This window comes from Phragmites australis, chromosome 9 (genome assembly GCF_958298935.1).
Source record: "Phragmites australis chromosome 9, lpPhrAust1.1, whole genome shotgun sequence".
In the NCBI taxonomy this organism is placed as follows: Eukaryota; Viridiplantae; Streptophyta; class Magnoliopsida; order Poales; family Poaceae; genus Phragmites; species Phragmites australis.
The window spans coordinates 26,427,058-26,449,936 of record NC_084929.1 but is presented as its reverse complement, the minus strand read 5'-3'; the positions used below and the strand labels follow the sequence as shown (position 1 = coordinate 26,449,936).

The following is a 22,879-nucleotide window of genomic DNA, read 5'->3' as shown; positions in this document are numbered from 1 at the left end:
ATAGGAAGAAAACATCCAGATGAAAATATGCTTTCTCAAGAGACACACGTGAACACAAAAGCGCTTTCTTCCTCCCAGCATCTCACAAACTAACCAGATCGAGGAGCTCGCCTGCAGCAATGCTTAACCGAAGGGGTGTCAGCAACCAGGATTCGTTAGGTGATGTGTAAGATAGTGGTGTGATCAGTTTGATCCAGTTCATGGTTTGTGTCTCAAATTTCATGGATTTGCAGTTACTGTTTCCAAAGAGGAAAAAACAAGAACTGCCGGATTTACAAGTCTCCTCTGCTGACGGTAGTGGCCGCTCTACCTGGTTGCCATTGTGGGCCAGACAAAGGCGTTGGTTCCAGAAAGGACCATGCAGTACAAGATCCAATCGATGGAGTGGAATGGCCCAGAAGGATCGTGAGCTCACCTTAGCCATGTTGGTGGAGGGGGCAGGAGATGGTGACGGGTTCTCGGTGTCGCGCGACGGGAGGGAGGAAGCGGAGCTGGTGCCCGAGCTCATCTTACGCCACCTACTACAGTGTGGGAGCGTGAGGAAGCTCGGAGCTTGACGACTCAGGCACGCATCAAACGGAGTAGCGAGTTCTCAAACGTTCGTTTTCGAGCGCCTAAGGCTGAGCCTGAGCCCCTCGCATGATTCAGGCAATGAATGAGAGCAGCAACAAACACAATTTTTATGAAGCCTGTCATAGTCAGGCTCTGGCAAACAGCCCCTCTGTCTATCCAACGCACTAGCTCACCAAAGCCCACAGAAATATCCACGCGCCACGCCGCCTCAAAAGATCAGAGAACGCTCGGGAACGCTGTCCTCTCCCTGCCATCCGACCCCACCGCCAGCCCCCACGAGGCCTCATCCGTCTCGGTGTCGGCAGCCGAGCCGCCTCCACAAATAGCCCGCCCACCAACCGCCGTGAACCCGTCTGCCAATCTCCCGTGCGCTCGCCTGCCTCGTGCCGTGTGCCCTCGAGCCGCCGTCGCTTCGATTGCTCGCTCGCTCGCTCGCCTTCCCCGGCTGCAGTCGCCGCGGCGTCAACGCGTCTTCGCTGCCCGGAGCCTCTCTCCTCCTCCGTGTTCGCCTCTCAGATCCGGTGCCCATGGCTAGGAACCCGGGCTGCACCGTCTTCATAGGTGAGATCTCCTCTTCCCCCGCGTCCCCCTCATGCTAGAGGCCCGCCCGAGCCGCCCGGCGCGGCGATTCCGGCGGCGTTTTCTAGCTGTCTGTGCTGGAATTAGGTGGCTTTTGTGGTGATTAGAGCCCTAAGCTTCGCGAGGTCGCTGTCCATGCGTTTAACCGTCTTATCGGTTGGTAGCGCTGTTATTTCCGCCCCCGAATTGGGATATTTCGGACTTGCTCCTGTTGTTTTCCGTTGGTTCGATTCAGTTAGATACTGTAGTTTCCGTTGCCTGCGACGTTTGGTCTTTACCTCGTGCCTGAGCTGGTGTTGTTTGCTAGGCTAATATTCATGGCCTCTGCCTTGTAATTAGGTACTGAATCCAATGAAATTGTGGTTTCCATTTAGGGTTTCGGGCTACCCTCCTCGATCCTTAATTAGATAGGTAGTTGCGTGCTTAAGATGATGTAAAGCAAGAGCTTTGCCTCCTTAGGATTTAGTTGATGTGGATTTAGCTTTTATTTTAGGGTTTCCGTTGTAATTTCCCCCCGATGAAAGACTAATAACTTAAGTAGCAATCCCTTACTTGCCCTATAAACATTTCTTGTTGCGCGTTACTGGAAATTGGGCATTTGTAACATGGGAATATTGAGAGAAAAATAATAGAGCGAATTGTACAAAACCAAAACAGTAGCAGGTTATACCTGCTTAAAATGGTTAGGGTTGTCATCTGAGGTTTAAAAATAATATAGGTATTGCAAGCAATGTTCATCATGCCATCATGTATTCATGTTGCATTTCATTAGGGATGCAAGTTTTGTATTTTTTAGGTCATTGGGTTGATCCAAAACTCAAAAAAATAAACCAAAATTCACTTCCACCTAATTAAGTTAAGGAAAAAATGAACTAAGTAGTAACCCAGAGCTACCCATTGGGTACCCAATTGTGTCCCTACGTTTCATGCTTGAGTTGAGCGTAAGTAGATTTAAACTGTCACAAGAAATATTTTGATGCTTTCATCTCTGTGAAGCAAGGAATATGGAAAAACTGCCTGGCACATCAGGCTCAGCTGTTATGTTCTTTGTTTGACTAGTAGGTGTTCTCAGCTTGTTAACTGCATAATTTAGCCTTGCTGCTTTATGAACTTATTTTGCAATGTTATGCATAGCTTCATGTCTATGTTATGCTTTCCTTATCCTGATATCTTGCTATTGCCTGTTGCTGGTGTTGTGCAGTGCTGGTACTAGTTTAGCGATTGCTTATTTTGTTACTCTGCCTCTTGTTTTTGTATGTCGGATATAATAACTTACTTTCTTGTATCATATTAATTATGTAACTCTATTTTTCTTAAATAGGTAACTTGGATGAAAAGGTACCTGAGAGGGTTTTGTATGAGATTCTTATTCAGGTAGGTCGTGTTGTAGACCTACACATACCCCGTGACAAGGAAACTAGTCGCTCAAAAGGTTATGCTTTTGCTGAGTATGAAACAGAGGAGATTGCCCAGTATGCCGTTAGGCTATTTTCTGGCCTTGTTCGACTTCATAATAAAACACTTAGATTTGCGGTGCGTTTCTTTTTGCCCTCCCCCCACCTCCAATTTATATGAATTATTTTAGTAGAGCTGAATAGTTGAATCGTAGTGTTTTCTTTATGGTACATCTGTTATGCGCTAAACACGATATTGTGTGCGATGATTGACTCAATCTGGCCTCAATTCAATCTGATCTTGTACTTTATCAGTTGAGGTTCTTGATCGAACTATATTTTGAAGTACTAGCAAAAGATTAAAGCCTGAAATTATTGCTTTTATTGGACAGATCTCTGGACAAGACAAACCCTCGTCAAATAGCAATATTCCTGTAACTCCTAGATTGAATCCTGTACCACCACCAAAGCCTCCTCAACTTATGAGGTCTAGTGATACTCCATTATCACAACATACGGTGGTGAATGGCAGGATTGCAGGCTTTGGTATCTCACCAAATCATTCATATGATGCACGCTCTCAAGGTGAGAGAATTTCTTTGATACTTTTGGAAGATGAGACATTTAATGTTGAATTTAATGCTAAATCTTATAATTCCCTTTTTGACCAGCACCATCAAGTGGGTTGCCGAGTAGAGGACTAAGCAATGGTACGTATGAGTACAGTAGACGTGTATTTGGTTCTGTTCTGAACGATGTTAGCCGTCGAGCTGCCAGGGAACCAATTCCATACCCATCCTACTAGCATGTTGAGCTTCGGTGACTATTACTTGGTATGCTGACAGAATAGAACCAGTGAAGCCGTTGTCTGTTGTCTCAGCCATCTGTAAGGTTATCTCTGTACTCACCATTTCATGCCTGTAAATATGGGTTATGGTGGTCGTGTCATTTGGGTTGGTCTGTTGTTGTTTACATTGTAGTGAGACTTGTCCCAGCTGGTTAGGTTCCATGTCGTGCCCTAGTGACAAGGCCTTGCCTCCACTAATGTGGCTATACTAGGAATTACCAAGTCTAGTTACATGAATGGGTGACAATTTGTTCACAATTGCTGTTTTAACATTAAGTGTCGTTAACTGTTTCTCGTGCTATAGGAGGGTCAGTTTGTGTTTGAGCTATAAGTATCTGGTGGATTTTGTGTTTTCATCCCAGTTGAATCTGTATTATGTTGGACCATCAGAAGGGGAAATGTTGTTTAAAAGAATATCAGGAAATATGCCTCAAATTATTATGAACTTTTATATGAATATTTGGTTTATATACGACTTGTTTGCTTGAGTAGTGTTTGTGTGTGTGTGACAGCAACATGCATTCATCATCCCACAACTGGCTGTCAGAGTGATCGAGTTATACCTCTTCTGTTACCTGACTGCTTTGGTCCAGTAGTTGCACTTTTATCTGTTGTCACTTCCAAGTTCGGCAGCGTGGAAGTTATCGCTGCCGGATTTCTCCCTTCACTGGTGAGTCATCTAAACATTGCGTTGTGCCAATGGTACTGCAATCTGCTGAGTCGTTAATCAGATGGTGACCCCGTATTATTCATCAAGATGGGTCGGTTACTGCTCATTGGCCATTGATCACCATGCTGTATTCGGAAGCTATGTGCCTGCGACTATGAGCTCGTGTACCTGCAGTAGGTGGAGAAAACAACGATACCATGTCGATATTTCTGAAGGCGAAATTTAATGTGTTCCTTCGGAGCTCCAGATGCAGGTTATCAAGTTTGTAATGATCGAAGAATTCGTAAAATAGGCCTGAGCCTATGAGATAATTTCGAGATTCAAGAATGATAGTTGTGCCATTCTACTCTGAAACTCTGCTTCTCGGCTCCAATACCTTGCATTTAGGATATGCTTGACATAAGATACGTTCTTAAATAATATTTCTGAAGCAAATGGTAGGAAGCATGAAACTGGCAGATCTTTAAGGCCAGTTCGCTTGGGCCTTAATGGTGACCTCAACCTGCTGGCAGTCTTTCTTGCAGCGCGTCTGCGCCCACGCAGGATGCGTCACTGCGGAACTGAACAGTTGTTACTTGCCACCAATTTTGCTTTGAGACTACAGAATGGAGAGCAGCGACACGGTTCGCCGGTACCGCGCGCGCGGCAAGTGGGCCGCCGGCGAGCAGAAGGCGTCGGCACATGCATTGGCAGCACCGGCCGGCGAAGGACGCGTGCAGGAAGAGGGAAACCGGGGGGGGGGGGGGGGGTTGATCGGTCGGCAGCATTTGACTGCAGAATTAAATAGTGTTTTGGCTGGCCCAACTTACCTGCGGTGTGAAGCTGTCGTCACGTCACGTGTCCCGGATTTTTTTTTTCAAATTTAGTAATTTTAGGTATCCATTAGAAAAAATAGTATGATTCGGTGTCTGCCACTCGTTGAAAGGGTGATATGTTTAAAAATTGAGTAAATTTTAAAAATCTATAATTATTTTAATATATGTTGCAAAAAATTATAACTTCTGATGTTTATTTCAAAAACCTACAGCTATTTTGATATATGTTGTAAAAACTATAACTTTGTCATTGCAGGCTCACCTATTATTCTTTGATAATATGTGTGTTCACGGTTAATCCTCCTATTATATGCCATAGATAATAGGTGGATTCACAATAAAAAAGTTAAAGTTTTTGCAACATATATCAAAATAGTTGTAGATTTTTTAAATGGTCATCAGAAGTTATAGTTTTATGTAACCTATGTTAAAATAGTTATTGTTTTTTAAAATTTACTCTTAAAAATTCTTAAAATTCAAAACACTAGGTAAATTGTTACGAAAAATTCTAAAAAAATTATGGTATAGAAGATGTTACCATATATCTCTCACAAAAGTTTAACTTAAAAAGTTACTTATACAATAAGAAACAAAAGACTACGAATTTCAACATCCCTAAAATTTGTCTTTTTATTTCTCATTGTAAAAGTAACTTTTTGAGCTGAAAATTTTGTAAAAGAAAAATGATAGTATTCTCTACACTAATTTTTTTTAAAAAAAATTTATAACTATGTACGTAGTGTTTTGAATTTTGAGTGCAATATAATGCTATATTTTTAATTTTTAACATATCGGCCGTTGGAAGGATGACATGCAGTTGTTGCCCTTTTCAACAGGAGAAAGGACGACAGACGTTTATAGTTGCTATTTTTTTAAAGAGCAGCCTAAAATTGCTAAATTTGACAAAATAAAATAAAAATATTCACGTTGCAGTGGAAATAGGATCCAAAGCCCAAAGGCTCTTAGCAGCCATTGCAATGCGCGTAGAGTTTTTTATTTTTATATTTTTTAGTTAAAATTTAAATAAATAGATTCCCGACGAAAATATTTGTAAAACTAGGCGCCCGCAGCCCTCTGAGAGGGCGGTTACGGGTACTAACCGCCCTCTGAGAGGGTGGTAGGCCTAACCGCCCCCTCAGAGGGCGGGTGGGGCCTTCCCGCCCGGCCCACAGCCTTACCGCCCCCTGAGGGGGCGGGTAGAGCTCCTTACCGCCCTCTCAGGGGGCGGTAAGGGCTCCTCCCGCCCGTCGCGCCGCGCCGGCCGCCCGCGCCCTGTAGTCTATAAAAAGCCCGAAAAATGGGCAAAAAACCATAAAATTCGGAAAAAAAAGGAAAAGTTGAGAAGAGAGAGGAGAAGAGAGGAGAGGAGAGGGGAGGAAGAGAGGTCGGCGAAGCCCTGCTGCATTTGGGCCGCGGATTTGAAGAAAAATTTCGGGTAAATCTTTTTATCCTTTTTATTGTTGTTAATTAGTGCAGTAGTAGTATATGACATAGATTTTAGATATTTATGACCTAGGGTTTAGAAAATTGTCAAATTTAGTTAGAAAATGGTACGATAGCAGTTCAATATAGAATATTATTTTTAGTATATTATTTTCAGTTTGTTATCTGTAGTATATTATTTTTAGTATATTATTTTCAGTATGTTATTTGTAGTATATAGTTTATAGTATATTATTTGTACATGCGGACGTATGAGGCAACAGTAGATGATAATTTACGAACCTAGGGTAGCATTTAAAAACTATTTTATCCGATAATCAGAAATATAGTTTGTTGTCTTAACATGGGTTATGTTTGCGGGTGTTTCCAGGGATGGCAGATAAATTAATTTTTTCAGATATATTATGGTGAGGGTGAAATTAGGTACGGTCCCAACGGTGTAGATCTCTCTGGATTTTGTCATGTCATGAAGGGGCTTAGTAAGGCTAATGAGAGGACTATTGTGGGTGTGTGCAAATGGCTCATGCGGGTTTTCCAACTCGATCCGCAGCAATATGAGATGAAGTTGAAAGCTGTTCTGAGCCGTGCTAGTCATGGATACTTTGGTGAGTTTGTTCCTATCGAAGCCACATCAACTTGGAGGCAGTATATAGATATATGCTGTGAACGTTGCATACCGCTTATTTTGTTAGCTGAGGCGTACATGAAAGATCAAAATGAGGTGAACTCTGCAGAAGCAGTAGCAGGACCAAGTGAGGCAGTGGAAGATGAGTCAGAGGCGGCTAATGTAGGGTCCAGGGAGGAGGTTAGTGATGTTCCAGAGCTGCAGCCGATGGGTGTAGCTGATGAAGGGGAGCACATCCCTAGCATCGTTGAAGATATGGATTTGGAGGATGAAGAGTTGGAGGAAGGCCTTACCGATGGGGATTCTTCTGATGAGGAGGGTAATGCTCCAGTTCCTGCAGGGTGGCGGAATCAAGAATTTTCGAAGTTGGTGGTTAGCGAGGCTGACCAGACACCGTGACAGTACTATGAGAATGAGGTGTCACAGGGTGCTATGTACCCTACAAAAGAGACAGTTATTGATGCAGTAAAATTCTGGTCGTTGTCTTTTCGTAGGCAATTCAAGGTTGTTTAATCAAGTAAAAGAGAGTATGATGTGAAGTGCTTGGTTCCTCAGTGCCCTTGGTGGGTGCACGCATTCAGAGGGAAATGGGCAGACTACTGGCAATGCTCAATAGTTAAGGAACATAATTGTCACATTGAGGAAATAGAGTTCGCCCACCGGAACCTGTCTTCTGCTTTCATTGCAAATGTTATGTACGGAGAGATTGTGGACAACCTAAGGTATGAGCCACGATCAATAATCCGTGCTATTGAGCAAAGGTTCTAGTACACAATAAACTATGCGAAGGCATAGAGGGCGAAACAAAAGGCTATTGAGATGAGGTTCAATACATATGAAGATTCGTATCACAATCTACCTCGTCAATTAGCCACAATTTGTGCAAGAAATCCAGATAGCTACTATGATATCAAGCATTACCCCTCTACTGATGTGGAGTACAGCGGAAAAAGAGTGTTGCAACGTGCTTTCTTTGCATTCGGTGCAACTATCAAAGCATTTAGATATTACCGACCCATCATATGCCTAGATGGAACATTCCTGACTGGGAAGTACAAAGGGTAGATTTTGTCTGCAATAGGGGTCAACGGTAATAACCAAGTCCTGCCACTAGGGTTTGCGTTCGTGGAGAGTGAGAACGGGGACAGCTGGTATTGGTTCCTAGAGCAGGTGAAGCATGCAATTGTTCTTGACTGACCAGATGTGTGTCTCATTCATGATAGACATGCAGGATTATTGCAGGCTTTGCTAGATATGCAACATGGTAGCGTGCGACGGGGTGTGCCAGTACAGTGGCCAGATATCAAAAGCAGGTGATGCATGCGCCATATGGGTGCGAACTTCTACAGACAGTTTAAAAACAAAGAATTAATAAAGCTCTTCAAGAAGTTGTGCAGTCAGAACCAGCAACGTAAGTTCAATGTATTATGGGCAAGACTTGATGAACTAACTCTTAAACAAACTACGGAGGCTGCACCTAACGGTGAGGAACCAATAGCTCTCGGTCCTCTCCCAACCGATACTCCGTAGATTGTAAGGAGATCGGGCTCATCTATTAGGAGCTTTTCACAGTGGATACGCAATGAGCCGAATGAAAAATGGGCTCTGCTGTACGACAGTGGTGGTGCCAGGTATGGAGTAATGACTACAAACCTTGCAGAGGTTTATAACTGGGTCATGCGAGGAATGAGGTCCCTACCACTAGTTGGAATTGTAGAAGGTATTTTGCATGGGACCTGCAAGCATGGTTCACGTTACCGACCGGAGGTTGGTTACTGACCTCCGGTGGTAACCGAAAAACCACGGTAACCGCGATTACCGGTCAAAAATTCAAAAAAAATCGGAGAAAATTCATTCGGCAAATTTTAAATTTTTGCGAAAAAATCATGTTTTTGCCCTCTCGGTAACCGAGCGGTTTGGGTCGGTTACCGAGCGGTTTTCTCGCATTTTTGATTCGGTCGGTTACCGAGCGGTTTGGCTCGGTAACCGCTCGGTTTTCTCGATTTATCGAGCGGTTTTATCGAATTTCAGCGCAGTTCAACAAAAAACCTAAAAAAGGGTTCAATCTTGTAAAATCAATAACTAATTCATCCGAGCTTCAAATCAAGTGAAACAAATTTTGTTGGCTTCCTTGTAACATGATCTACATGATAAAAGTATTTATACTCATAAAAAAGTTCAAAATTTTCTGTGAGAAATTTTATTTGTTAAACCAAGGTAAATGCATAGTTTACTCTTTGCTAATCCAAAAATCATGAAACTAATTTTGTTAGTCTTCTTACATGATCCTATATCTTTTAAAAATATATGAACTTATGAATTAGTTATTGTAACATGCATGATTGTGTAAATGTGTTGCAACTAGATTAATTCATAACTGACCCATCACACCTTAAAAATTAGTGAAACCACTTTCATTAGCTTATTTATATTATGATTTACGTAGAAAAAATAATAGTAGACATGAAAAAATTAATTACAGTGATGTTTCTTAACATATTCACTTTATGCTTGTGAACTTTGTAAAAATCATAGAGAATTTAATAAACTCTAAATAAAGTGAAATCAATTTTAAAGGTTCTCTTAAAATACGTTTTATACAAGAAAAATATGTGTTTGCATGTTACACTTTTCCTTAACGTGAGTTAATAATTGAGCCGCACGCTTCAATTTTTTTCAAACTTTCTCCCTATAGAATATGATGCAAACGACATTATTTTTGAAATGTTTTTTCACAGAAGTTCTTAGAATTGTGTCTAGTTTTTTTTAAGATTTTTTTTGAATTTGTTTTGAATTTTTTTTATTTTTTCGAATTTTTTGAATTCAAATTTCGGTTACCGAACGGTTTTTGAAATCGGACCGGACCGGGAAGGTCGGTAACCGCGATTTTTGAGCGGTTACCGACGGTTTTTTGAACCCTGCCTGCAAGTACTTCATTGATTGGTATGCAGCTGCTAAGGTTGTAATGGAGGACAATCATATGCTTTACGGTCGGATGCTATGTGAGTACATGGAGAAGGCAAATAGGAAGGCCCACATGCATTGCACAAATCAAGAGGGCACTGCAGAGCACAGGTTCAGTGTCCTGTGTCGGGATAAGGGTCGGAGGGGGGTTAGACGTGAGCGGCATGTTCAAGAGTGTGTGCTAAGGAGTGGGACATGCATATGTAGTTGTCAGAAGCCACAATTACTCCACAAACCTTGTACACACGTCATAGCTACGTGCGCGGAGCACCATATGCTTTCAAGGCAATATGTGTCACAATATATTCATGAAAGATCAAGTACTGAACACCTGGAACCAGGAGCTGTATGGTTACGGCATTGTTGACACTTTTACAAGTAACCCAGGGCCTGCAAGAATATATGTGCCTGATTTGGGAAAGATGAAGAACGCACCGGGCCGAAGACAAACTCGTCGGATTCGCAACGATATGGATGAATCCGAGGCTGGCCCTAGGATTAAGCGATGCAGTCAGTGTAATGAAGTAGGTCACACTTACAAATATTGTCCCAAAACTGCAGGCGGTGATGCACCTGTTGTCTAGGTGAGCTTCATGTGTGTTCAGCTAGTTTTGTACCATTTTAATATGTGTTAATTTCGCATATAGTTAATTTGCATTCAAAGTATATTGTTGTTGTATTTATTTATCAATGTATTAATGTACATATCTTTCAAATGCAGAGATGGCTCACCCTTCGACCCCGGAGCTTTTGGACCCTGCCGTGGACAAGAAGCATCGCAGCTTCTTATCCGCCGAGCACCAGACGGAGCTAGGAGTGTTTCGCCCACAAGGCCCTGGAGAGCTGCTGACGGTAGACGAGCGATGGAGCCACAGGTACTTAGAAAATTTGATATGAAATTGTCATATCACTGCTGTTGTTACATATTATTGATGTACTGCAATACTTATAGGTTGGCAGCGGCCGGACTCCTACCGCTTTGCCGGTTGGTCGAGGCCCGATCGACGGAGAACCCCGAGGTTGCGGCCCGTCGTTTCTACTTCGATCGGTCGCTGATAGCAGCACTGATCGACCGTTGGAGGCCGGAGACACATACGTTCCACCTACCGTGCGGAGAGATGACCCCGACCCTGCAGGACGTCTCCTACCTCTTAGGCCTTCCTTGCGCGGGAGCTGCGGTTGGGGTGATCGATATGCAGGCTGACTGGATGAATGACATGCATCAGCGATTTGGGCCGGTGGAGTGAAAGGCGGATGCACCCCCCTACGTGCCTGAGTTCTTATCCGATGCACGAGGGCCAACGAAGAAGTAGATCCTACAGTTCCAGGCACGGTAACATGCAACCTATCGAATACTAACAAAGTATGTCGTAATGATCCTTTCTGACACCAGTCATATGTGCAGCCGACGTACATCCACCCACACGCCAACGCATACGCGGTCTCGAGACATTTGGAGGCCTACCTCCTTTGGTTGTTTGGGTGGGTGATGTTCACTAGTGGCCAAGGCCACCTGGTTACGAGGACCCTTGTGCCGTACGCCCGGTCGATAGCGGACGCTGATGCGGAGGACGTACCGCAGTTCAGCTGGGCATCAGCTGTTCTTGCTGCGACGTATTGGGCGCTCTGCGACGCATGCACGAAGAAGGAGGCACTAGCCACTTTTGCCGGGTGTCCACTTCTTCTTCAGCTATGGTCGTACGAGCATTTCGCCATAGGCAGACCGGTGGTGGATCACTCCCCGTACCCAGAGGAATGGTACGGCGAGACGGACGAGGACGCGCCTACAATGGCCTCGCTGTGGTGTCATCAACGGGTACGTATTTTACATTAACAGTTTCGTTCATACTATGTTAGTCTCTGAATATTTGTATTGATGTTTGTCACTCAGCCACACTGGGCCCACGACCAGCCTCGCAGCGCGTACGAGCATTTTCATACCCAGTTTGACAGGCTACGTCCTAACGATGTGGTATGGGAGCCATACAGCATTCGGTCCGTGCATACACGTGCAAGGTTGGGTTTGTCACCCTTGTGCACCCGCGACGAGGAGTATTGGCTCACCAAGGCGCCCCTTGTCTTCGACATCTATGTCGAAGAGTACTCACCACACCGCGTCATGCGGCAGTTTGGCCGTCACCAGGCATTCCCGCTCGTCCCCATCCGTACCGTCCCCTTGCAAGTCCACAGGTACATTTGCAAAATTATAGTTTGAGCAACCTTCGTTTAAGTTTGACTTACATTTACCGTGGTTTGAATGCAGGTACACGCGGAAAGGCCAGCCAGCTGGCAACCTCTGGGCGGACCGCTTGGCCCCTTACGTGGCAACATGGGCCCAAGCGCTACAGGACGTCGTTGATGAGGCGCGTTCCCACACCGAGGGGAACTTCAGGGAGTACCTACGGTGGTGTGTACCACGTACGCGGACCCGTGTCACCTACACCCCTGAGGATGTCCGGACCCACGTCGCATCGAAAACGGAGACATACCCGGTGCATTGGGACGAGGATGCCGCTTTAGCAGTAAGTAACTTTTTGAAGTCCGTACTCCATATTGAATGAACATAACCGTATACTTTAATTGTTCACTTTTGTTCGTATCCGCAGACAGATATCATTTATGACGTAAATAGGGATGCAGCTGCTGCCATGGACCGTGTCCGGCAAGGGCATCACCTAAGTGCGTCGGATGTTGCGAGCTTCATTAGACGGGTTTTTGACAAGACGACGCGCGCCTTGAAGCTCACCTCCTGCCGATCTACCACAGATGTAGCAGGGCCGTCTCCCAGGACGAGTGGTGTACACGTCGAGTCATCTTGGCCGTCAGACGTGCACCGACGTTCTTCAGTGTCGGCACCCACACGACCCCTTCTATCACGTCTTGGAGGGTCCGAGCAACATGGTACGAATTATACTTTTGAATAATATTGACCAATATCCTTTACTTATTGTTATTAAACATTCATTAGATCCGTCTGCACAAGTCTCGACGCAGCCTCGCAGATCGAGCCCTGTGCGTCCACAGTCAGGTACTCCGGGAACCCTTCTTCCTAATTTCTAATACTTTCAGCAAAATAAGTTAGCACTGTGCTCAGGTTACTTCGGTGACGAGGCCGGTCCGTCTTTGGCGGCCCCACGCCCTACCCCCCCACCCGCAACGTACTACGGTACGTCAGCGTAGCCTTCTTCTGCTGCACTGTCGTACCACGCAGGTACAATTATATATTTTTTACTACTACTTTTAATACCATATTGTTCGTATCTAACGTGATTATTTGTTCACAGGCCCCTCCAGCCAGTACACATGGACGCCTGCCGAGCCTTCACAGTCCTCCTACCCTAGTCAGGAGGATGAGGCTGGCCCCGACACCGCATACGACATCGTCCGTGACTTCTTCGGGGGCACACCTGACTATGACGTCCTTCAGCGGTCCCAGGTTTCCAGTGCACCGCTTCGGACACAGCCCACGTATGATGAGCCCTCGACACCGGTGGTCCCTACTAGGCTTACCAGACACGTCGGCCCACCCGACCCCCTCACCTACTCCAGGGGTCACGTGAGGGTTAACCAGCGGCATCGGGACCACGATGGGGTGCACGGGCGACGGCAACGAGGGAGGCATGAGTAGAATTTTACATTTTATGTAACTAACATATGCATATTCGCTTCGTGATGTACTCCTATGTATTAAGACACGTTCACTTTGTATGGTCGACTTAGCATTTCGTAAATGCATTTCATATTCAGACACGTTCAATGAAGAAGTGACCACAGCACTAAACTTTAACCATGACTTGACAACACATGCCTCCTGCCGCAGGCTTTAAACAAGATGTGACAACACTACCTAGCTTTTTCAAATCAGTAAATGACAACACGGGTACCAATAAACGTGGAATCTCTGACCATGGGCAATGACAAAACTTTCCCATTCTTCAAGATGGAATCCGATGCTCCTCCCACCAGCTACGCCCATGCCCTCACTCCTTTTTTCAAGAGCGAATCCAATGCTCCTACCTCCCCCAACTGTAAATAGCCGAACCTCCTTACGGTGAAGCATCACTCATTTCTCATATCTCTCAAGTGCAATGTCTTCCTCAGCTCCATTGAGCCCACCAAAGAAACATTGGGGGACTACCATACCTGAAGGTCTCGAACCACCAATGTGCTTCTGTGGTGACCTTTGTAAGCTCCGCGAGTCGTAGGACATCTCATACACCTATGGACTGCGCTTCTTCATGTGTGCCAACTACGAGTATGACAAGCCTCGCCATGCAACAACTAACCGGTACGGTAACAGATATCCGCCTCATCTCTTCCGATTATGCACCCTCTTTTACTAACCGCTCATCTTGTTCCATTTGTTCAGTCCCCTCCACCGCTCTGTGATTTTATTCAGTGGCTCGACAATGAGCAAAATGACTCACAGAAGCTATGGGTCGACATGAACATGAGGTGGAGAAGAGAAGCCTACGCACGTCGGGAGTACGAACAACAGCAAGAGGAACTTCACCTCAAGCGGGAGGAAGAAGAGTGTATGAGGAAGGCGGCGCACGACCGTACCGTGGCTCAGGCTCGAGAGGCTGAGAGGGAAAGGAAGCGGGAGAGAGCCCGCCGTGCTAAGGTAGCAGGTCCCGATGCCCTCCGAATGGGAAAGTATCCTAGATGCACGCAGTAGAGAGTACCTAATGTAACCTGACATTGTCGGAGGATGAACTCCTATCGTAGGGATCCCGAGAGACCCCTTTTTAGAGATTCGGCCGGGGGGATGATCCTGAATAAGTTCGTCGGAGAAATAAATGGAAGTGGAAGTAAATGCAACGGCCGGTGGTGGGGGATGATCGACCTAGTGCAAAGGGAAGTAAATGCACCGGAGTTTAGACAGGTTCAGGCCGCACGGGGGCGTAATACCCTACTTCTGTATGGATGCAATAACTGTCCTGAGGGAGATCTCTCAAGGATGTAGCTGGTTACAAGAATATTGTGTCTAATTAAGAGCTTGAGGCTCCTTGTTCTTGGGCAGGGACTACGGTTTTGTTCTTGGTGCTTCTGTGCTCGATGCTTACGGTCTCTTCTTCGTTGGTCGCGGCACGGTTGACTGCTTGGGCTTTCATTGATTCACCGTTCTCTTCTGTGTGCTGACTCTTTTATGCACTCGCCGGCTGCGACATGCCCCGAACGGGAAGGAGGGGCACAAGTTCCAAGACGCCATGACTGGGAAAGGCGTCATCATTTCCTCTAGGCGAAGTGACCGGGGGGGGGGGGAGGGAAACGGGCGCACGCCCGGTCACTTGTCACCATAAACGCTCTGGCAACGGGCGCCGTTGAGAGGGCCCACCGGGCAGCCACAGAACTACCCGGCGTGCCCGCCCTGTCTTGTTCCTCTGCCACGGCAAGGCGGCAGGCGGAATGCCTTGATCCTGGCGATGTTATCCCGAGACACACCGGATGATACAGGACGGGACCCGTGCAATTAATAGCCCCATGCCTCTCTGCCAAAACGTGGCAGGAACTGACACTGCGGCGGGAGCAGTTGGGAATGTCAGGCCGCGCACGCTCATTAAATGCGGCCTCAGGCCTCTGACTGATTGACGCCTCATTGGCGGGCCCCTCGGGGGCCTTTCCGGGTCGTCGGGGCATCGAGCGCTCGGGGGGTACTGTTCACCTCCCCGAGCACTCTCTCCCGAGAATGCTTATCCTTGCCCTCGGGGCACCGGGTGCTCGAGGGCACTGGTTACCTCCCCGAGGACTCTCTCCCGAGCATTCTCACACTGGCCCTCGGGGGACTGTGCGCTCGGGGACTACTGCGCGCAGTCCCCGAGCACTCTCTTCCGGAACTTAGCTCTTCTGATCGTCGGGGGATTAGGGTGCTCGGGGGTGACTGGGCACCTCCCCGAGCACTTTCTTCCCGGTACTTAGACTCTGCGGGTCATCGAGGAACTGGGGTGCTCGGGGACCAGGGACTGTGGCCCCGAGCACCTTCTCCTGGAACTTAGACTTTCCTCACCTCGCAGGAGGGACCTTGCGGGGTGGTGACACGTGGCGGACGGCTGGCCTGGCCTCGGGACTCAGGGACCTCCGGTTCCTGATACACCGACAGATATACTTTTCCTCCCTAAGGCATGTTATGATTAGGATCGGCGCACTAATAAGTAGGTCTTAGTGCGAACCGTACATGCCACCTTTGTTTCCTCATCGTGTCATCGCAGTTACAGTGTATTGTAATATTTTCACCATGTGTTTAATACTATGTTTGTTCTCGTTCGCACACCATACCCACGTAAAATGCTGCAACTACTAATTACTGATTTTTTCTCCCGTTATTACATAACCTACTCCAAATTTAATTTCTTAATTTCCTTACACCCCTTCCTTTTTTATTTCTTTAATTACAAAAATAATACATTTTAGAGGATAAAATGAAAAAAAATTAATTTTACAGGAAAAAATGCCCCTAACCGCCCTCTGAGAGGGCGGCTAGGGGCTAACCGCCCCCTCAGGGCCTAACCGCCCCCCGAGTGGACGGTTAGGCCTACTGCCCTCTCAGGGAGCAGTTAGGACCCGTAGCCGTCATCTCAGAGAGCTGCAGCCCCCTGAGAGAGCTGCGGGCGCCTAGTTTAGCAATTTTTTTCACCAAGAATCTATTTATTTAAATTTTAACTAAAAAAATATAAAAATAAAAAAAACTCATGCGGGTACGTGGCCAGGAGAATCCCATGATAATCAGGGTCCATTAATAACAATTATTCCCACGACCCGGAATTTTAAAACAACAAAAGAGGAAGGTGGAATCGGAGATGAATATATTGATAGCTACATATAAGATCCGATACTGGTCCCCTCCCGTCAAGTTTTAACTTCCAACTAAGAAAAAAAAAACCTGACATGAAAGGCCTTATGGTAAAAAGAAAAAAAAAAGAAAAGTTGATATGTACTATTGGAGATGGTCTAATCCGGATGATCAAATTTTTAGTTCGGAAATGCTAGGGATCTGTTTAACAGAGCTCTTAAAATAGTTTTTCGAGTGAAATTAGGGGAGTTCTGTTAAATAGCAGTTTTTAGTTTTTAACTTTCGAGTGAAATTGTGAGAGTGATTTTCTGAAATAAACTAAATGTTGAAAGCTAAAAAAGTTATTTTTCTTAATTCACATCCCCACATAAAATCACTTTTTCTATAGAGTTTACTCTAGAGAATCACTATAAAATTATTTTTATCCACAAAATTACTTTTCTTAAAAAATCGCTCTCTCTAAACAATTTAAATCAAGAAAAACTCTGCCAAACAAGCCTAACATTCATACGTCCGAGCGAAGAGTTCTCTTCAGATACTACGTGGCTGGCTCTCATCCACGCAAGCTCCAACTACCTCGATCTTGGCTTGCTGCTCTCGCAACTCCCTCCTTCTTCACTCGGCTTCGTTCCCCGCAGCCCCTCATGCTGCACGCGCTGGTCGCACGACCACCCTCTTGCTCGCTAGCATCTTGCGCTGCTTGAGCTCCCACCCTCTTGCTCACTCTTGTCTTATGAGGCTATGATTGAAGCTACGAGGGGTTAGTTTGAGCTTGCGATTGAAGTCTAGGAGACCACGATTAGAGCATGGGAGGCCACCAACCTGCCTTGCGAGGCTATGAGTGGAGCTTTACGTAGACCACTTTGCTTCCAAGTGTGTATTGAGGCCATTGGTTTTGTTTTCTCTCTCTCCTCTTTGCTGATTGTGTCATATTTTCTCCATGTCCGATGAGGTCTCATTCGATCTGTTGCATCCCTTCCTCTGTTTGTCGTGTGTGCCTCTTAACAAGATGTGTTCAACAGGTGAGTTTCGATATTGTGAGAATTCTTTTTTGTTTGCTGCAAGATTAAATCTGAAATGTTGGAGTTACTTTCATTTGTTCTTTGATGTTATTCACATGATTCAGGTAAGACCGATTAGAACATTTGTAGTATAAAATTTACGTTGCAACATTTTGATTCAATGTGTGCAACAATCGGAAATAATTTTTGGAACATGAAGTGTTGGGATGTTACAATTGGATTAGCTTCTTTCGATGTTGTATAAGGTGATTTGGAATGTTGTAATATTTATTTTGAGATGTTGAGGTAGCAATTTTTGGATGTTGCAATTGTTTAGGGTGGTTGATATATTTAGGGGGTAAGAAACTTCATTTATAATATCTGGGACCCTTTTCATGCTATTTTTCAGTGCGATTGCGTAAGGAGTCGAGCTCACTTATGATCTCTTACGCGAGCTCAAGGTCAAGTGATGGTATGTAGTTTTTCTTGAAAATATTGCAAGCAATATGACGGGATATTGCGGTGGGAATTTCTCTCAGAATCGGATGCATACAGTGAGCTATTTTGATATTTTTTTTAATATTGCAAATGTTAACTTTAGATATTGCAAATATTATTCTTTGATGTTACTACGGACCATTAAAGTGTTGGATCCATGGGATGTGTGGGCGTTAGCCGCTCGCTTTTTAGTTTCACCCATTAGACACGTCGAGACAAGAGTTTCACATTCACATCAAACAGTTTATCAGTTTCTTCCCGGTAGTAGGCCACTGCCAAGGCCCGCCGACCCATAAATTTGGTAGGCTACCACTATAAACAACAATTATATATATATATATATACATATATATCGAGGGTAAATCCCTGATAGTGATTCTGGGGTGTATCGGACGATGGGTGCGTGATCCTTGTTCGGAAAGCGTATGTTGGATTTGGCTGTGTGTGTGACTCAAGAACACCGGAGTTTATCCAGGTTCATGCCCCCCTCAGGGTAATAGCCCTACATCCTATGTATTCTTCTTTCTGTGGTCTAAGCCAGTTACCCATGATCTTCTTGACTAGCCTTCTACTTGTTGGGCCCCGAAAAAACCCTCCTCCTACAAGCCTGGTACTCCTCCCTTTATATATCAGAGGAAGGGAGTACTTACACATGAGCCGAGACACAGACTCAGGCCTAGCCCAAGCTTCTCACCTAGGTCTATCATTACTAAAAGCGGACATATCTCATTTGCTCTGCGTCGCCACAGAGCTCGTCCCATCGCTCTATCGCCTACGTCATCCCGGTCACCTGAACTCCTGCCACGCCTGTCAGGCCATCTCGTAGTGATTAATGCTACGGAATGGGTCACGGTCGTTCTACGCCGACCACGCCATGGACGACCAGAAAGAGGACCTGGGTAAGGGAACTACTCAAGTGAAAAAGCATTTATTATGATTAGACTGCTAGGACACATACCTGCCCCGTGACTAGAGGAGACTAGTTGCGGAGTTTGTTCCTGTGACCTGGGGACTGGTCGCGGAACCCGACCGGAGTGTCGGGTTGTGTGGTCATTGGCTGGCCTCGCGGTTACCGGCTGGTCGTGCGGAAGGACTGCGGTTCTGGACAAAACATGGCTTATGGTATCAGCTGATATCATACCGATGTGGGTCTGCCCGCAAGGGATCCCACTATTCTTTACACCGACAGTAGCCCCCAAGCTCCCTCGCGGATGTGGTAGACTGAGCAGTTTGTCAGATGACCGTGGCTGGATTTGGTCGCAACACTTGGGCCCTAGGTGAACATGAGTTCACCTGGGGGGTGGTCAGCGACACAGTCCAATCTCATGGTCACCCCAAAAAAACCGCATCCCGAGGGGAGGTTAACCGTCCCTAGAAAATGGATAGTGGGAAAGAGAAACCATAATGGGCGTTGGATTACGAGGGAATTTTGGTTCCCTAGACGGATCCTTGGGAGCTAGAGCGGCGGAACCGAACCGATCCTATAAATGGGAGGACGGAAAGCCCCCACCGGAGCCTTTCAAACAACCACCACCGCACCCTTATGGCACTGCGCACCGAAAATGAGGCCGACTTCCCCAAGTCCAAATGTACTGCTGTGAAGCTGAAGCAAATGTACGAGAATCTTCTGCTTCCGCGTCGTTTGTCTTCCGAGTACCGCCCTGGGGGAGATGTTCCTGCTCCCCGCCAGGGGGAGATCATAATCTTTGCTTTATTCTTCTTGGCCGGTCTCGTCCCCTCTTTCTCCGAGTTCTTCTACACCATCATCTCCTTCTACGATATCGGCCATCTTCATCTAAACCCCAACTCCATCATCATACTGAGCATCTTTGCTCATATGTGCTAGAACTTCATAGGGGTCGAGCCATGTCTCGATCTCTTTGGATTTTTCTATGTGGCCTGGCTCCAGCCAGGACCAGCCACCGGGAGCTACGGTTTTCGTCTCTAAGATGGTGTCGCCAGCTCCTACTTGGACATGAACCTAAAATTGTCGTGGTCGGGCTGGAGGGAGGAGTGGTTCTACCTTATGACCGAAGATTCCCTTGACAACCTTCGCGTGCCCGAAGCACCGGCACGTCTTCCAGAGAGTTGAGCGAGCTCTCCCACGCCGACCGCCGAACTACTATCCCTCGCCGATCAGGTTAGGGGGCTAGTAAAAGCCGGTCTATCGGGGTCAGATGTCGTGCGCGACATCATCAAGCGCCGGCTCTATCCCTTACGGCGAAGGGCGCACCCGGCCTACCTGTACATTGGGTGCAATGATGATACCCGGGAGAGTGCCATAGGTAATGCCTCAATCGTCTCCTTGTCTCAGGAGGCCCGATCGAGCGGTGTTTTACCATTATTATTTTCAGATCTTTTTGACAAGGTCATCGATCTGCGGGTCAGATCGCTAATGGCGGCGGCCGCCAGGAAAGGAGGTCCTTCGTGCATCCCCTTATGCGAGCTCCCTTTGGGCGATAGGGCACGGGTTAGGCTGGTATGTTTGATATTTTCCCCGAATTCCCTACTCCATGTTTTTTCCTTGGCCAGAGTGTTATTTCTCGAGCTATCTTTAGCACCTTCCTGAGGTCGATGCCCTGAGGCCAATAATCGACGAGGTCGATGAGGCCCTTCTAGAGATCGACCGGGAAGCATTTTTTCCCACCCCGAAAGTCCCTCGTCCTGGTTGCGCTTCGCACCCAACTGGGCCGGTGGTGGTCGAGGGTGGCGGTGCCATAAGTGGTGCCGGTTAGCAAGAAGCTGACCAGGCGCTCTGCGATCGGTCCAGGACTGACCCGACGTCCTGCGGCCCGACCGAGACCAACCTGGTGCCCTGCGGCCAGTCCGGGTCTGACCCGGCGCCCCGCGACCGGTCCAAAGCCAACCCAATGCCCGGTGAACAGTCCGGGACCGACCCGGCGCCCTGCGACCAGATCCTTCCTAGCCAAGCGTGGTCCAACCCTGGTGCCAGGGACCTTGTGTCTGCATGGTGCGGGAAGAGGACGGCGGAAGGATTGTTGGATGCGGGGGCGTCGAAACGTCCCTGCGAGACCACACGCACTAGCGGCCCACTCACGGGGTTGTCCTCTTCGATCGGCGGATCTAGCGGGTTTGTGAGGTCCAAGCTGGTGCTTCGTTCTCCGTCGCAGAGCTAGGCCTTTCTGGGCAGTTGCTGATACTTTGATCAGCTCTTTTCTTCTTGATTCAGCAACTTTGTTGGTTTGTCATAGGCCTTCGGTGACCACGGCGACCACCCCCCGACGGTGCCCCAACCTGATAACCTGACGCCCCTGCCAGCGTTGGCTTTGCCCTTCAGCGTGTCGACAGCAGCTCCAGGCCCCACAGGCTTAGTCGAGGAGTCTGTGTCGACTCCTGACTTGCTCTCGTGGGTCGGCCGTTTCCTAGTCACCGTCCGCAAGCTGGACGAAGAGAAGGAGACAATGACCAGCAGATGAACCGAGCTGGAGAAGCAACTGGTCGAGATGCGGAGGAGGTGCGGCGAGCTCTCCCAAGAGAAGGCTGTGCTGGCCGCCGAGTGCTCCCAGCTCAAGTATAAAGAGCGCACTACCCTCACCATCCTCTGGAAAGCCTTCGGACCACTGGCGGATCCGCTGAATAGCCTTAGGCTGGAGGTGATCGAGCCGAAGGATGGCTGTACCGCACAAGCCTGGGCCTACGCCCTCTGGGTCCTTGCGAAGCACTTCTCTGAGCTCCCTGCCACCCTGGCATTGAGGGGGGCGGAGGACCTTTCGGATGCGGTGAGGGCAACAATGGAGTACATCTTCCGGTACTACCGCAATCATGACCCTAACTTCAACCTGGACTTAGTCCGGGAAGGGGCTGCGGTTGCTGGTCCAGAAGCTGAGGAGAGGCTTCAGCGAGAGTGCCAGGCGGCGGCGGACCACATGACATGCATCTTCCAGGTGGAGGCCGTCGAGGAGTAAAAAACTCGATTGTAACCTTTGTTATGTAACATTTTTTGAATGGAGCCCCCACGCCTTTGTTTCCTGACAAGATTGTGTTATTTTGGTCGTAGAGTTCCTGGGGTGTCCGAGCCTCCCACCCGAACCGATCCACCGCCCACGCCGATTGGCCCCCCAGCCCTCATCAAATCCCCGACCATATTCGTCAACCACCCTTCCAACCGACAATCCTTGGAGGTGGAAGCTAGACATGTGCGGGGGTCTGTGGCCGAGCGGGTGAGTACTTCGAGCGACCTTCAATGTGCGTTGCACTGACCACTCGCACCGCGTGATGGTCCTAGGTTACACCAGTAGGGTTCGTCCGGCTAACACTGGTGTGGCTTGCGCTCTAGTTTTTGACTAGCCTGCTGGGAGGAGTTGCTCAGGGCGAAGAGGGATCTGGAACGGGCGACCAGGGAAAGCGCCCAACAGAGGGAGGAGTTCTACGACCGCCTTCACCGCTGTCGGGAAGATTTTTATGCGGTGCGAGAGGAACTCGAGCAGCTAACCAAGGAGAGCGACGAGCAGCGAGTAGCGTTCTACAACCAACTCAGCCGAGCCTTCACCCCCTTTGACTCATTGCTTCGGTCCGCCGGTGTCCAGGTCTGTCTGACCCCTGGGAACACCGTGTCCAGTCATGTCGAGTGGTTCCTGGCGGCATCCGAGGAGGTAGGTGGCCTTGAGCAGAGGATTCGCGAGACTGTCGGAGACCATCTTTTCGAGGTCGGAGTCTCTG

General features: G+C 47.4%; 1 protein-coding gene across 2 annotated transcripts; it reads left to right on the top strand.

Annotated features, from left to right (window-relative positions):
• Positions 1-786: 786 nt before the first annotated feature.
• On the top strand, positions 787-3,850 carry LOC133928924 (spliceosome-associated protein 49-like). 2 transcript variants are annotated; one of them, XM_062375456.1, is made up of 4 exons: positions 787-1,134; positions 2,474-2,526; positions 2,939-3,131; positions 3,218-3,850. In XM_062375456.1, the coding sequence occupies exons 1-4, from the start codon at positions 1,101-1,103 to the stop codon at positions 3,349-3,351; spliced, it is 414 nt and encodes a 137-aa protein (XP_062231440.1). In that variant the 5' UTR covers positions 787-1,100; the 3' UTR covers positions 3,352-3,850. The 2 variants fall into 2 exon arrangements, with proteins under 2 accessions (XP_062231440.1, XP_062231439.1); XM_062375455.1 differs by having other exon boundaries at positions 806-1,134; positions 2,474-2,685.
• The last annotated feature ends 19,029 nt before the right edge of the window (positions 3,851-22,879 follow it).